General features: G+C 59.7%; 1 protein-coding gene across 23 annotated transcripts in view; it reads left to right on the forward strand.

Annotated features, from left to right (window-relative positions):
* The window catches only part of OBSCN (obscurin, cytoskeletal calmodulin and titin-interacting RhoGEF), a 126,567-nt gene that overhangs the window by 45,593 nt on the left and 67,176 nt on the right, over positions 1 to 13,798 (forward strand). For 21 of the 23 annotated variants that reach the window (XM_045567448.1, XM_045567452.1, XM_045567455.1 and 18 more), the window contains 10 exons: positions 477 to 749; positions 1,176 to 1,442; positions 1,929 to 2,195; positions 2,288 to 2,551; positions 2,845 to 3,108; positions 5,477 to 5,740; positions 6,102 to 6,365; positions 9,883 to 10,146; positions 10,510 to 10,773; positions 11,243 to 11,506. In XM_045567448.1, the coding sequence (XP_045423404.1) occupies positions 477 to 749; positions 1,176 to 1,442; positions 1,929 to 2,195; positions 2,288 to 2,551; positions 2,845 to 3,108; positions 5,477 to 5,740; positions 6,102 to 6,365; positions 9,883 to 10,146; positions 10,510 to 10,773; positions 11,243 to 11,506 (2,655 nt within the window). The remainder of the gene's footprint in view (positions 1 to 476; positions 750 to 1,175; positions 1,443 to 1,928; positions 2,196 to 2,287; positions 2,552 to 2,844; positions 3,109 to 5,476; positions 5,741 to 6,101; positions 6,366 to 9,882; positions 10,147 to 10,509; positions 10,774 to 11,242; positions 11,507 to 13,798) is intronic. The other 2 variants (XM_045567453.1, XM_045567441.1) reach the window with 2 other exon arrangements.

The raw sequence follows: 13,798 nt of genomic DNA on the forward strand, positions 1-13,798 counted from the left end.
GTTTTCTTTAACATCGCTAATTCAACAGCAAAAAAACCCTCCTTTCTAGGAATTCACATTCTCCATCCTCCAAACCATTTGAATTAAATTTTAACATAGCCCTGTAAAAACACTCATGTATCTTCTGTTAACACAGGATTTCATGTCATAGCACGATTGTAATGACAAGAACAGGTTTGGGGACAGGCAGCCGCTCTTGGGAAGCTCAGCTCTGTCGGAGGTGGCAGGACAGCACCTCATCTGGTCCTCAGCAGGCTGTGGGCTCTCCCAGCAGGCTTTGCAGAAGGACCCCCAAGGTTTGGGGCTCAGAGGTGGTCCCCAAACATATCTTTGTATTCTGCTCTGATCTGCTTGTTTTTGGAGTTCCATCAACAGGAGCTCCTTAGGCAAAGCCACTCTCGCTCCATCCTGGGGAGCAGGCCGAGTGGGCCCCCGGACAGCAGGGACCCTTGATGTTCCCCTCTGTGCCCTGGCAGGCCAGAGCGTGCGCATCATCGAGGACCTGGAGGACAAGGACGTGCAGGAGGGCTCCGAGGCCACCTTCCGCTGCCGGGTCTCCCCCGCTGACTACAAGCCCGTGTACTGGTTCCTGGACAAGACGCCCCTGCACCCCAACGAGCTCAATGAGATCGAGGCCCAGCCCGGGGGCTACCATGTGCTGACGCTGCGGCGGCTCGCGCTCAAGGACTCGGGCACCGTCCACTTCGAGGCAGGCGACCAGCGGGCCTCGGCTGCCCTGCGGGTCACCGGTAGGTTGTGTGCCTGGAGGCCAGAGCCGTGGTGGGCGACTCCATACTGTCCACGTCACTCGGGGGCAGCCCTGTGCGGGGGTGGGTGCAGCTCAGCCACGTGCCGCGTGGTCCCCAGGTGCAGGGAAAAGGTGCAGCTGGCTGCCGTGGGGTGGGGACCCTGAAGGCTGGTCGGGCTCTTTACGCTGGGTTCCTTCTGTATGACTTGCAGAATTGTGCCTGGTGTGGCCCAGGCCAGGCTGTGTCCCGCTGGGGCGGGAGCCACCCAGTGCCTGCCCCGTTCCCTCCACTGCCCTTTCTGTGGCCTCAGCCCGAGGGCGGCAGCAGGCAGCACCGACCCGGGGCCTTGCCTGGCTTCCTGTCACCTCTGCAGTGGCAACACAGTGGCCTCCCCAGACACCTTTCGCTTCTCTCCCTGTCCCCCAGAGAAGCCGAGCGTCTTCTCCCGGGAGCTCACGGATGCCACCGTCACAGAGGGCGAGGACCTGACCCTCACGTGTGAGACCCGCGTCCCGGACAGCCCCGTGTGCTGGACCAAGGACGGGAAGACCCTGCGGCCGTCCGCCCGGTGTCAGTTGAGCTATGAGGGCCGCCGGGCCCAGCTGGTCCTCAGCGGGGCCACCGTGCAGGACGGCGGGCGCTACAAGTGCGAGGCCCGGGGCGCCTGCTGCAGCGCCATCGTCAGGGTCCACGGTGAGCGCCCGGGGCTCGCGGTTGCCGGCCTCTCCCTGTGTCCCTCGTGGTCGTCCCTCTGTGCGTGGCTGTGTCCTGACCTCCTCTTCTTACGAGGCTGCCAGGCCCGTTAGACGAGGGCCCAGCCCGATGAGCTCGGTTTACCCCACCTCCGTCTGCAAGGCCCTACCTCTAAAATGCAGCCACGTCGGGAGGCCCAGGGTCAGGGCTGCACCATGGGAATTTTGTGGGCGGGACACGTTCAATCCATGACACCCCACCCTTCTCTGTCCTCCTGCTGCTTGGAGCATCGTTCTTGTCACTCATCTCCACATCTGCCCCTTCCCAGAGGGGTTGGGGTCCCTGCCACCAGCCCCTGAGGCCGAGGGGTGAGGCGGGCTGGCCCTGGCCCCTGCAGAGGCCCCTGCGCCAGCCCCCCTCCACCTTCAGAGGTCCCTGACCGGGCCCAGGGCGGGGAGGGTGAGTGGAGCCCGTGCCTGTCCACAGCCCGGCCTGTGCGGTTCCGGGAGGCCCTGAAGGACCAGGAGGTGCCGGAGGGCGGAGCTGCCACACTGCGCTGCGTCCTGTCGTCTGTTGCTGCACCCGTGGAGTGGCGACGCGGGGACAACATCCTGAGGTCGGGCGACAAGTACAGCCTGCGCCAGGAGGGTGCCGTGCTGGAGCTGGTGGTGCGGGACCTGCGGCCCCAGGACAGCGGGCGGTACTCATGCTCCTTCGGGGACCAGGTGACGTCTGCCACGCTCACCGTGAAAGGTAAGCCTCCCCCTCTGCCCTGTGGGGCCTCCATGTACCTGCCTCCGATGCAGAAGAGCACAGGTGACGTCTCCTGTCTGGCCTGGTTGCAGCCCTGCCCGCCCAGTTCACAGGGAGACTGAGAAACAAGGAGGCCACGGAAGGGACAGTGGCCTCGCTGCGGTGTGAGCTGAGCAAGGCGGCCCCTGTGGAGTGGAAGAAGGGGGCCGAGACCCTCAGAGATGGGGACAGATACAGCCTGCGGCAGGACGGGGCCGTGTGTGAGCTGCAGATCCGTGGCCTGGCCGTGGCGGATGCCGGGGAGTATTCGTGCGTGTGCGGGCAGGAGAGGACCTCGGCCACACTCACTGTCAGGGGTAAGACGGACGAGCCCAGGTCGATCTGCGTTCTGGTGTCTAATTACTGACTTCCTGCCGTTTCCACTCACTCCCCTGGACTCTGTGCCACGCTCTTCCCTCCATGCCATGGAGTGCCTTCCAGCCCCCCGGGCTGTTGTGGGAGGCAGCGGAAAGCAGCGTGTCCATCCGGCCTCCCTCCTTGTGCCGCCGTGGGTTCTGTCCTGGGGGATTCTGTGTCCGTCTGGGCAAGTTGTGTCCCCGGCACCCTCCAGGGAGTCTGATGTTCTTCGTGTCTATCTGTCCCTCCCCAGCCCTGCCTGCCCACTTCATAGGAAGACTGAGAAACCAGGAGGCCACAGAAGGGGCCATGGCCACGCTTCGGTGTGAGCTGAGCAAGGCGGACCCCGTGGAGTGGCGGAAGGGGCCCGAGACCCTCAGAGATGGGGACAGATACAGCCTGAGGCAGGACGGGACCACGTGTGAGCTGCAGATCCGTGGCCTGGCCGTGGCGGATGCCGGGGAGTACTCGTGCGTGTGCGGGGAGGAGAGGACCTCAGCCACGCTCACCGTCAGGGGTAAAGCCACGCTTGGCCATGTGTGCACGTGGCTGTGCGTCCGAGCACTCGCGCACGTTCCCACCTTGTGCCTGTGTCCCTGCCTCTCTCCCTCGGTCCTGCATGGATTTCTCTCCTGCTCTGGGGGACCCATCTCAGGGGCTGGGAAACAGCAGAGAACAGGGCACTTTGCCAGTCCCTGCAGGGGCCACAGCCAGGAATAGATGATTATAGGGGAGAAACAAATAATTTTAAAAAATGCAACTGAAGGTTTTCATGGGGGAGAACAGGCGGAAAGGGGGTAGCAAGGTGAACTAGGAGGGCCCCGAGTGGGAACACCAGGCAGGACGTTAGAGCGCAGGGACGCCAGGACCCCTGTCCCAGGCCACGGAGCGGAGGGCGTGTGGCGTGGGGTGAGGTGCAGGTGGTGCCCCGTCTTCTGTGCTGTGCCTGCGGCCAGGCGCCTGGGGCCTCGGGGTGCAGTGAGGACGCACAGCCGTCCCGGCTCCTGCGTGGTCCCCTGGCTGCCGCTGCTGCGTGTCCTGCGTTGCCCACGTGGTCTCTGTGACTGGGGCCGTCCCCGCTCTGCAGAGCATGATGTGTTGTGCAACCACATCCTGATGACCCAGTTGAGGACGGGGGCTATGGCCTGAGCGTGTCACACAAGGCGCCATGGTCACAGTGGGCCTCTGGTCAGACTAAGGCAGCTGCTGTGGACAAAGTAGCCCGGGACCCTTAGAGGTGGGGGCAGACACAGATCTGGGCAGGATGTTCTAGAGACCCGTGTCCTGGCCCTGGTGCATGCTGGGTGTTCGCAGGTGTGTTTGGTAGGAGCAGAGCTCAGCCTGACCTGGGCCCACCTGGGGAGGTGAGGCCACTGCGCTCGGCACACCCCCATGGCCTCACGGTGACACTGCGGAGAAGCTTCCAGCCTTGAGTAACCACAGCGTCCCCCACAGGAGGGACATGGCCCTTTAGGCCGCATCTTGGATGTCCATGGAGCTGGGACCCCTGCCCTGGTGTGGCTGGTGGCCGGGTGTGGAGGGTCCAGGTGCTCAGGTGGCCCCTGGTCACTTTCAAGCAGATGAAACAAAGCCAGCCATTGCCGAAAGGCCTGGGCGTCTCAGAGTGGAGAGAAGGCCATCTCTGCAGACTCGCGGGGCCTCCAGCCCGGGACTCTCTCTCGGGCTCTGCTCACAGCGAAGACGCTCCCCAGGCCAGCGAGGAAGCGAGTCCTGGGGGCTGGGCGTGGCCGTCATCTGGCTGCTCACGCCTGTGCAGCAGGTGCTTGCCACGCGCGTGAACGTCGCGGAGAGAGGCCTAGCCGCCACACTGCTCCAGCTGCGTGGACGGAGCACAGCATCCGTGCTGTGGAGGCACCGGGTCCTCGTGGCATCACAGCCACCAGGAGACCACAGAGGGACGTGGGGCTCCAAGCCCTGTCACGTGCCTGCAGCACTTAGAAAGACACAGAGACCGCGGGGTGGGGAAAGCTGCTCCTAGACCCGTGGCTGAGAAGCAGAAGACTGAGGGGACCAGCCGTGGCCTACCTGAGACAGCCGCTTCCTGCGTGGCCAGCCCTGAAAGGCCTCGGGTTGTATGTGCCCGCCTGGACCACACGTGGCCCCGCTCTAGAGAATGCGGGCAGGGCACTCCGGCACGTTCAGGCATTACCGCCTGTGCCGAGCTCCGGCCTCAGGGGCAGCCGGAATTGATGAAGTACGAGTGGGTACAGCCTTGAGGGAGGCTTTTTGGCCAATTGTGTCTCCTTCCTCCCAGCACCCGTCAGGATCACAAAGCAGCTATGAAATAGGGACACGGAACAGGGCCATGGTGTGGTCGAGCTGAGCCAGCAGGCCGGCCCGGCCCTCGGATCTGGTGGTAGATGCAGTTGAGCCAGGACGGGCCACAGAAGGTCCCGGGGAGGGGATGTCTGTTCTCTGCCCATCGGTGCCACGGTCCTGTGGCCGCGTCTGTGCACCTGTCCTCATCCTGGGGTCCTCGCTAAGGATCCCAGCTCCTCCACGTCCCTTCCCACGTATACTGGGCCAGCCATTCTTTGCTCCAGCACACTGCTTCCCATGCATGTGTGCACGTGTCCACGCTTGTATTCCTACTTTGTTCCGGAGTGTGCATGTTTCCTTGTTGAGTGACTCACACACGCTCTGCCCGCCAGATTCACACAAAGTATGAGGCCAGAGGGGGCCACGGAAGGGGCATGATGGGAACAGGCTTGACTGAGGGAGACCACAGTCCACACCCTGTGCTCAGCAGGCCCTGCGTGTGGCCTGCACCCAGTCGGGTTCTGTGTCTCCCCTGTGTCACCCACGTCTTCTCTCTTCTGTGTGCTCAGAGGGTGCAATGGTGTTTGTTTTCTGACCCTCTTCAGCCCTGCCTGCCAAGTTCACAGAGGGTCTGAGGAATGCAGAGGCCACAGAAGGGGCCACGGCCACGCTGCAGTGTGAGCTGAGCAAGGCGGCCCCTGTGCAGTGGAGGAAGGGGCCCAAGACCCTCAGAGCTGGGGACAGATACAGCCTGAGGCAGGACGGGGCTGTGTGTGAGCTGCAGATCCGTGGCCTGGCCGTGGCAGACACCGGGGAGTACTCGTGCGTGTGCGGGGAGGAGAGGACCTCGGCCACGCTCACCGTCAGGGGTAAAGATTGTGTGTGACCACAGGGGTGCATGGCTTCGTGTCTACACGTTGTCTCCCCATCACCAACTTGTGTCTCCAAATGTGGCACAACTCCTGTGGCAATCTGTGGTCATCTGTCCTCTAACTGGGGTCCTCTGAGTACCTGCCACCTCTCCTTCTCCTTGTCACATCTCTTCACACTCACATCCACCCCTTGTGCTCTCTGTTCATCCTGGGCCACCTGCTTTCTCACCGTCTGCACCTTCGCTCACTCGCTCACACCGTGGCCCTTTGGCAGTTTGTGTGGCTCTGTGTGGGTGTCGTGTCCTGTACACAGAGTCCTCTAGTCTGATGTTCTCAGTGACCGCTTGGTCCTCCGCAGCCCTGCCCGCCAGGTTCATAGAAGATGTGAAAAACCAGGAGGCCACAGAAGGGGCCACAGTCACCCTGCGGTGTGAGCTGAGCAAGGCGGCCCCTGTGGAGTGGAGGAAGGGGCCCGAGACCCTCAGAGATGGGGACAGATACAGCACGAAGAGGGACGGGACCCGATGTGAGCTGCAGATCCGAGGCCTGGCTGTGGCGGATGCCGGGGAGTACTCGTGCGTGTGCGGGCAGGAGAGGACCTCGGCCACGCTCACCGTCAGGGGTAAAGAACACAGGTGTTCGAGCAGAGCCATGTGCTGGTGTCCACGTGTTGGCTCCTTGCTGTCTGTGTCCACCCGTGCTCTCCCCGTGCCTGTGTCACCCTGCTCCCATCGCTGCTCGGACCCCTCTCAGCCTCCTGAGCTGTTGCAGGAAGCAGAAGAAACCCAGCTCTGCGCCCAGCTTCCCGCCCCTGTGCCATGTTGTCCTGTGGGGTTCCGTGTCTTGCCCTCCGTCTTGTCGTGCCGGTTCCCCAGCATTCCCCGGAGGTGCAGCCTTTATCTGCCCAGGCTGACACGGCAGCCCTGCAGACTGGGTGGCTCAAACAAGAGATTTATTTCCTCAGAATTCTGGAGGCTGCGATTCCAAGATCAGGGTCCCGGCAGGGCTAGTGTGTCCCGAGCCTTCGCTCCTGGTCTGACAGGCAGCCATCTTCTCCTTGTGTCCTCACCTGGTCACCCCTCCTGTGCATGTGTGTGTCCTAATCGTTTTGGAGGACGCTAGTCACAGTGGATTGGGGCCCATCCTAACAACCTCATTTTGGCTTTTAAATATCCTGTTGAGGCCGGGCGCGGTGGCTCATGCCTGTAATCCTAGCACTCTGGGAGGCCGAGGCGGGTGGATCGCTCGAGGTCAGGAGTTTGAGACCAGCCTGAGCGAGACCCCGTCTCTACTAAAAATAGAAATAAAATTATCTGGACAACTAACAATATATATAGAAAAAAAAAATTAGCCGGGCATGGTGGCGCATGTCTGTAGTCCCAGCTACTCAGGAGGCTGAGGCAGGAGGATCGCTTGAGCCCAGGTGTTTGAGGTTGCTGTGAGCTAGGCTGACGCCACAGCACTCACTCTAGCCCGGGCAACAAAGTGAGACTCTGTCTCAAAAAAAAAAACCAAAAAAACCCCAAAAGATCCTGTTGAAATACAGTGACATTTTGAGGCACGTGGCGTTAGCCCTTCAACCTAGTAATTTTTGCGGGGGGCTCATTTCGGGCCTTAACACTCCACCTCTGGCCTCCGAGGACTCTTTGCCTCCTTACAGGCAGAATCCATCCACCGCTTCCCTGCAGCCGCGTCTTGACCATTCCAGCATCACTGAGGCCAAGCCTCGAGTGAAAACCGTCTTGATCAACAGTGAGGGAGACGTCAGGCGTGACTCACCCTGGAGCAAAACTCTCCTCAGCTGTGACACTGTGAGGCCAGATGAGTCGTGTGCCGCCAGGACACAGCTGAGGGACAAACATAGGGCAGGCGTTCGTATTCATAAAGGATGAAACTGGAAAGAGACACTGGGTCACAGGTCTTATGCAAATCTGAATCCAGCAGGGAAAATTCCATGCGATTTCAAGCCTGGGGAATAATCCTCTTTGGCTCAATACTCTGTCCTCTGGGCGAACCACAGTGTCCCCAATCTCGCAGAGCGGGCAGCATCCTCCCCTGTCGGCCCTGGGCAATGGCCTCTCCCCACAACCCTGGGTAGAGGTGACCTGGCTTCGGCCTCTGTGGGCAGTGGGAGCCTTGCTGATCTCTGAGTGACCTTGGAGCCATTCTTGCCTTATCTTGAGGGAGAGCACCCGTTTGCATCCGTGTCGGACCGTAGGGCCAGCCTGGAGCAGCCCAGAGCCTGCCAGCCTGCCTTTGTCTCGCCCGGCCCTGGCCCGTCCGGCCCCGACTGGCTGCCTGTGCGGTGCGCGGGTCTCAGGGCCCCGCTGGCCTCCCGCGCCTGGAAGGGGGGCCCAGGCCGGCAGAGAGGGGCCTTCCTGTGTAACCACACCCCTGTGCCCGGCTTCTGCCGAGGTGGCGGAGTCATCGTCATGCTTCAAGACGAGTCATTTTAGGCCATTGCTGCGGTAGCCCCCACTCCTGGCACTGCGGTTTGTGTCGTTTTCTGAGAAGTTTGAAGACCAAGGCGTCCACAGGTCGCTTTCTCCTGAGGCCTGTCCCCATGGCTTGCAGAGGGCGCCTGCTCCTGTCCCCGTGTCTGTGCCTGATCTCCACTGACAAGGAAGCCAGTCACGCCGGACCCGCAGATCCCACAGCCGCTCCTGTGACAAGACTGTCCGCCCGCCCTGCGTGTTCTCTCCAGAATACGCTTTCTCACTCTTTTACAGCATTGCCAGGCTGAAAGATTTCCAAAGCTTCCAAGTCCTGGTTCGTTTTATTCGATTTATAATTCCTTCTTCAGTTTCTCTCCTCTTGCTCTTTACTATAATCAGCGAGGAGAAAGCAGGCTTCCCTTCAACGCTGCTTAGAAATCTCAGGTGGACACACGAGACTGCACTGTTTTCAGTTCTGCCTTCCACGGAGCACAACCCGGCCGCTTCTTGACACTTCACCGTAGTAACAGGGATCTCCTTTCCTCCAGTTTCCAATAACTGTTCTTTATTTCCAGCTAAGGTCTGACCGGAAGCATCTTTAGTGTCCATTTTTCCGTGATCTGGTTGTTCGTAGGAATCTAGGCTTTTCCTGACATGCACCCAGCCTTTACCTGTCACCTGGTTCCAAAGCCATGTCCACAGGGTTAGGTAACTGTTAGGCCTGTGCCCCACTCCTGGTACTGAAAAGTTTGCATTCGTTTTCTGACCAGAAGTCTGAAGATCGAGGTGTTGGCAGGTTGGCTGCCTCTGAGGCCTCGTTCCGTGGCTTGTAGATGGCGTCTTCTCCCTGCCTCTCCACACGGGGCCCCTCTGTGTGCACCTGTGTCCCAGTCGCCTCTTCTTGTAATGAAATCAGTCACATTGCAATAGGCCCACCCTGACAGCCTCATTGTACCTTAATTGCCACGTTAAAGGCTTTATCTGTAAACAGTTAGACTCCGAGGTGCCAGACGTTGGGATTTCAACATGAATTTTAGGGGGATGCAATCAGACCGTAAGAGGGTGTAGCCAGGGTGAGCTGTCACTCTGCCGTGCATGGGCAGGAGCAGAGGGTGGCAGGACGGAGTGTCCGGTGTGGTGCAGAAGCCACAGCTGCAGTCGTCGGTGTCTAGGTGACACGAGCCAGGGCAGCAGGTGGGAGTGTGGGGCCAGTGCGTCAGGACAGGAACGCGGGAGGCGGGCTGTGTGGGCCAGAGGGCTGCAGGGAGCCCGGGCATGTCCACGCAGGGGTAGTGCTGGAAGGAAGCCCCGCCTGGGAAGGTGTCTCCTGTATGGGGACGACAGTGGCAGTGACGTCTGACTGGGAGGTGCCTCCTGTAGGGTCGCAGGGAGGGAAGAGGTCAGTTCACTACCTTGTTGCCTCTGTGGGTTGCAAGCTGGAGGGAACTGCTGCTTCCCAGGAACGAGAGGTCACGCGCAGGACAAAATGCCCTTTGAGAAGGCCAGAGGTCTGGAACGGAGCCCATCTCTGGGCTGAGCTGTCCCTCCCAGGTGGAATGCAGGAAGGCCTCGCTGTCTGTCTTAGGTCTGCCATGTTCCATGTCCCTCCAGCCCTCCTGCTTCTGTCTCCTTCCTGGATGTTCAGCTTGTGTCCCTCAATCCTCCAGAGGGTTTGATGGCTTCTGTCCATGTGACCCTTCCTAGCCCTTCCTGCTCGATTCATTCAAGATCTGAAGACCAAGGAGGCCACTGAGGGGACCACGGCCACGCTACAGTGTGAGCTGAGCAAGGTGGCCCCCGTGGAGTGGAAGAAGGGGCCCGAGACCCTCAGAGATGGGGACAGATACAGCCTGCGGCAGGACGGGACCACGTGTGAGCTGCAGATCCATGGCCTGGCCGTGGCGGATGCCGGGGAGTACTCGTGCGTGTGTGGGCAGGAGAGGACCTCGGCCACGCTCACCGTCAGGGGTAAAGATCGTTTGTGGGCCAGGGGCTCGGTGTCTACATGCTGTCTCTGCATCACCACCTACCACCAGCAAATGTGACACAGCTCCCGGGGCGACCCCATGGTGTCTGTCCTGTATCTGGCGTCCTCTGGGCATCTCTGACCTCTGCTTCTCGTGGTCAGGAAATGTCCTTATGTTCGCGTCCATCCCTTCATGTTCTCCGTTCCTCCTGGGCCACTGGGCTCCTCACCCTCTGTACATTCGTTTGCTTGTTCCTGCCATGGTCCTTGGGCAGTTGGTGTGGCTCTCTGTGAGTTTCCATGTCCTGAACACAAAAGTCCTCCAGACCATCTGATGTTCTCAGTGACTGCTTGGCCCTTCTCAGCTCTTCCTGCCAGATTCACAGAAGATGTGAGAAATCAAGAGGCCACAGAAGGGGCCACGGCTACACTGCGGTGTGAGCTGAGCAAGGTGGCCCCCGTGCAGTGGAGGAAGGGGCCCGAGACCCTCAGAGATGGGGACAGATACAGCCTGCGGCAGGACGGGACCACGTGTGAGCTGCAGATACGTGGCCTGGCCGTGGCGGATGCCGGGGAGTACTCGTGCGTGTGCGGGCAGGAGAGGACCTCGGCCACGCTCACCGTCAGGGGTAAAGCCCACGTGTGGTCAGGCAGGACTGTTTTGGCGTCCGAGTGTTGACTTCCGGACATCTGTCTCCACTCACTCCATCTTCTCTCCCCGTCTCTGTGTCACCCTCTCCCCGTCACTCTGTGGAATCCCTTCCAGCCTCCCCCCACTATGCCACAGCGGGTTTAGTCTCGTGTTCCTGTTGGATTCTGTGTCTTGTCCTCCATCCCATAATATCCTGCCCCCAAAGTTCTGCAGAGCCTCTGGTGATCTCCATGTGTCTCCCACCGTCTCTGGCTCTGCCGGCCAGATGCATATAAATGAGAGGCCTGAGGCGGCCTCGGGCCTCTGGTGTACAGCTTGGGCTGGGGGAAACCACAGGCCACAGACTGTGCTTGGCACACCCAGCACGTGGCTCACGTCCGCTGGGTTTTGTGTCTCTTCTGTGTGCTCAGAGGGCTTGACTGTGCCCATGTCTTTCTGACCCCTAGCTCTGCCCGCCAAGTTCGCAGAGGGTCTGAGGAATGAAGAGGCCACAGAAGGGGCCACGGCCACGCTACAGTGTAAGCTGAGCAAGGTGGCCCCCGTGGAGTGGAGGAAGGGGCCCCAGAGCCTCAGAGATGGGGAGAGATACAGCCTGAGGCAGGATGGGGCCACATGTGAGCTGCAGATCCGTGGCCTGGCCGTGGCGGATGCAGGGGAGTACTCGTGCGTGTGTGGTCGGGAGAGGACCTCAGCCACGCTCACTGTCAAGGGTAAAGATCATGTGTGGTCATGTAGACCTGTGCCTTGGTGTCTACATGTTGTCTCCGTGTGACCACCTTTTGCCTCCTGTGGTGACCCCGTGGGCATCTGTCCTCTGTCTGGGGGCCTCTGGCATCTCCCACCTCCCCTTCTTCTCATGGGGAGACATCCTCATGTTCGTGTTTATCTTTGTGCTCTCTGTTCCTCCCGGGCCATTTGGTTCCTCACCGTCTGTACGTGGATTTGCTCATTCGTGCCGTGGCCCTTTGGCAGTTTGTGTGGCTCTGTGTGGGTGTCGTGTCCTGTACACAGAGTCCTCCAGACAGTCTGATGTTCTCAGTGACCGCCTGGTCCTCCGCAGCCCTGCCCACCAGGTTCGTAGAAGATATGAGAAACCAGGAGGCCACAGAAGGGGCCACGGCCACGCTGTGGTGTGAGCTGAGCAAGGTGGCCCCTGTGGAGTGGAGGAAGGGGACAAAGACCCTCAGAGATGGGGACAGATACAGCGTGAGGCAGGACGGGCCCCAGTGTGAGCTGCAAATCTGTGGCCTGGCCGTGGCAGACGCTGGGGAGTACTCGTGCGTGTGTGGGCAGGAGAGGACCTCGGCCACGCTCACCGTCAGGGATGAATACCACATGTGGTCTCCTGAGTGACTTCTCTCTTCTCCCACCCAACCCATGTGGTCTGAGCTCTCCCCACGTCAGTCATCGTCGTCTCTTTCCCTCCATCACTCATCTGTGTGGTCCGTTTCACAGATGCGCACTGAAAACGCATTGGGTTGGCCTAGCCTAGGGTCTGCGGATATGGGGCCCAAGGAAGCCACCAACGGACAAATGTCAGGGCCCAGGAGAGCTGTCCAGGCCACTGCCATCTCTCCAGGGGTTGGGATTGTGCACGGGCTCTCGGGTCCCCGACGTGGAGGGGAAGCCCTGTGTCCTTTCACGGACATGCATGTTAGGTTTGGGAGGTTTGGGGAGGAGGTGACCAGGCGACCACGCCCTCCTGAATCCAGTGAGAGGGTCTGACTGAGCCTTGCGGTCCGGCCACATTTCTGAAGGAGCGCTGCCCTCATCTGCTCAGGCTGACGTGACAAAGTACTGCAGCCCGGGTGGCTCAAACAACGGAGACTGACTTCGTCAGAATTCTGGGGTTGAAATTCCAAGACCAAGATGTCAGCTGGGTTGGTTTCTTTGAAGATCTCCCTCCTGTCTTGTAGGTGGTCGTGTTCGTTCTCTGTCTTCACGTGGTCGTCCCTGTGTGTGCGTATGTGTGTCCTAATCGTTTCTGATAAGGACACCAGTCGTATCGGATCAGGGCCCACCCTAACAATCTCACTTAGGCTTTTAAAGGTCCCGCTTACAGACAGTGCCATTCCGGGTACTAGGCTTTAGGGCTTCGACACAGAAATTTTGAGGAGGGAGGACACAATTCAGGCCATAACACTCCACCCTCTGTCCTCCCAACATTCATGCCCTTCTCACATGCAAAATACATTTGCTTCTTTCTGGTGGCCTGAAATCTCATCCCGTTCCAGCATTGACTCTAAGTCCAAATCTCATCTAAACCTCATCTCCATCAAGTGTGAGGGAGACATCAACTATGACACGTGCTGAAGCGAAATTCTTCAGCTGTGCGGCATGAAGCGAGACATGTTCTGTGCTCCCAGGACACTATTCAGGGACAGGCAGAGGATAGCCATTCCTATTCAAAAACTGGGGAATGGAAAAGAAGTTAGGGCCACGGGTTCTGAGCAAGTCTTAAACAAGCAGGGGAAAATCCACTAGATTTTAAGGCTAGAGAATAATCCTCTTTGGCTCAATGCTCTGGCCCTGGGACCCGGTGGGGTTGTGATCCAACCGCTCAGCCTGGTGGAGGTGCCTGCCTCTCTGGAACCGAGGAGAGGACAGCCCTCCCTCCAGGCCTGTGCCCTCTGCCTGCTGGGGACCGGGCCATCCCTGTTAACCTGGGAACCATCTGGTGTCTTTAAACAACAGAAATTTGTTTTTGTTTTTTTGAAGTTCTGGAAGCGGGATATCTGAGATCCAGGTGTCGCCAGGGTTGTCTCCTTCTGAGGGCTCTTTCCTTGGCTTGCAGACAGCTGTTTTCCCCACGTGTCTTCTCATGGCTGTCCTCCTGCGTTTGTGCTCAAATCTCCTCTTACGCGGACAGCATGCGTAGGGGTTAGGACCCACCTCCTGCCCCGATGAACCTTAAGCACCTCTTTAAAGGCCCTATCTTCAAAACAGTCACATTGTGAAGTCGCAGGGCTTAGGGCCTCAACATTTGACTTTTGCGTCACCTC

The sequence above is a fragment of the Lemur catta genome, chromosome 13, assembly GCF_020740605.2.
Source record: "Lemur catta isolate mLemCat1 chromosome 13, mLemCat1.pri, whole genome shotgun sequence".
Classification (NCBI taxonomy): domain Eukaryota; kingdom Metazoa; phylum Chordata; class Mammalia; order Primates; family Lemuridae; genus Lemur; species Lemur catta.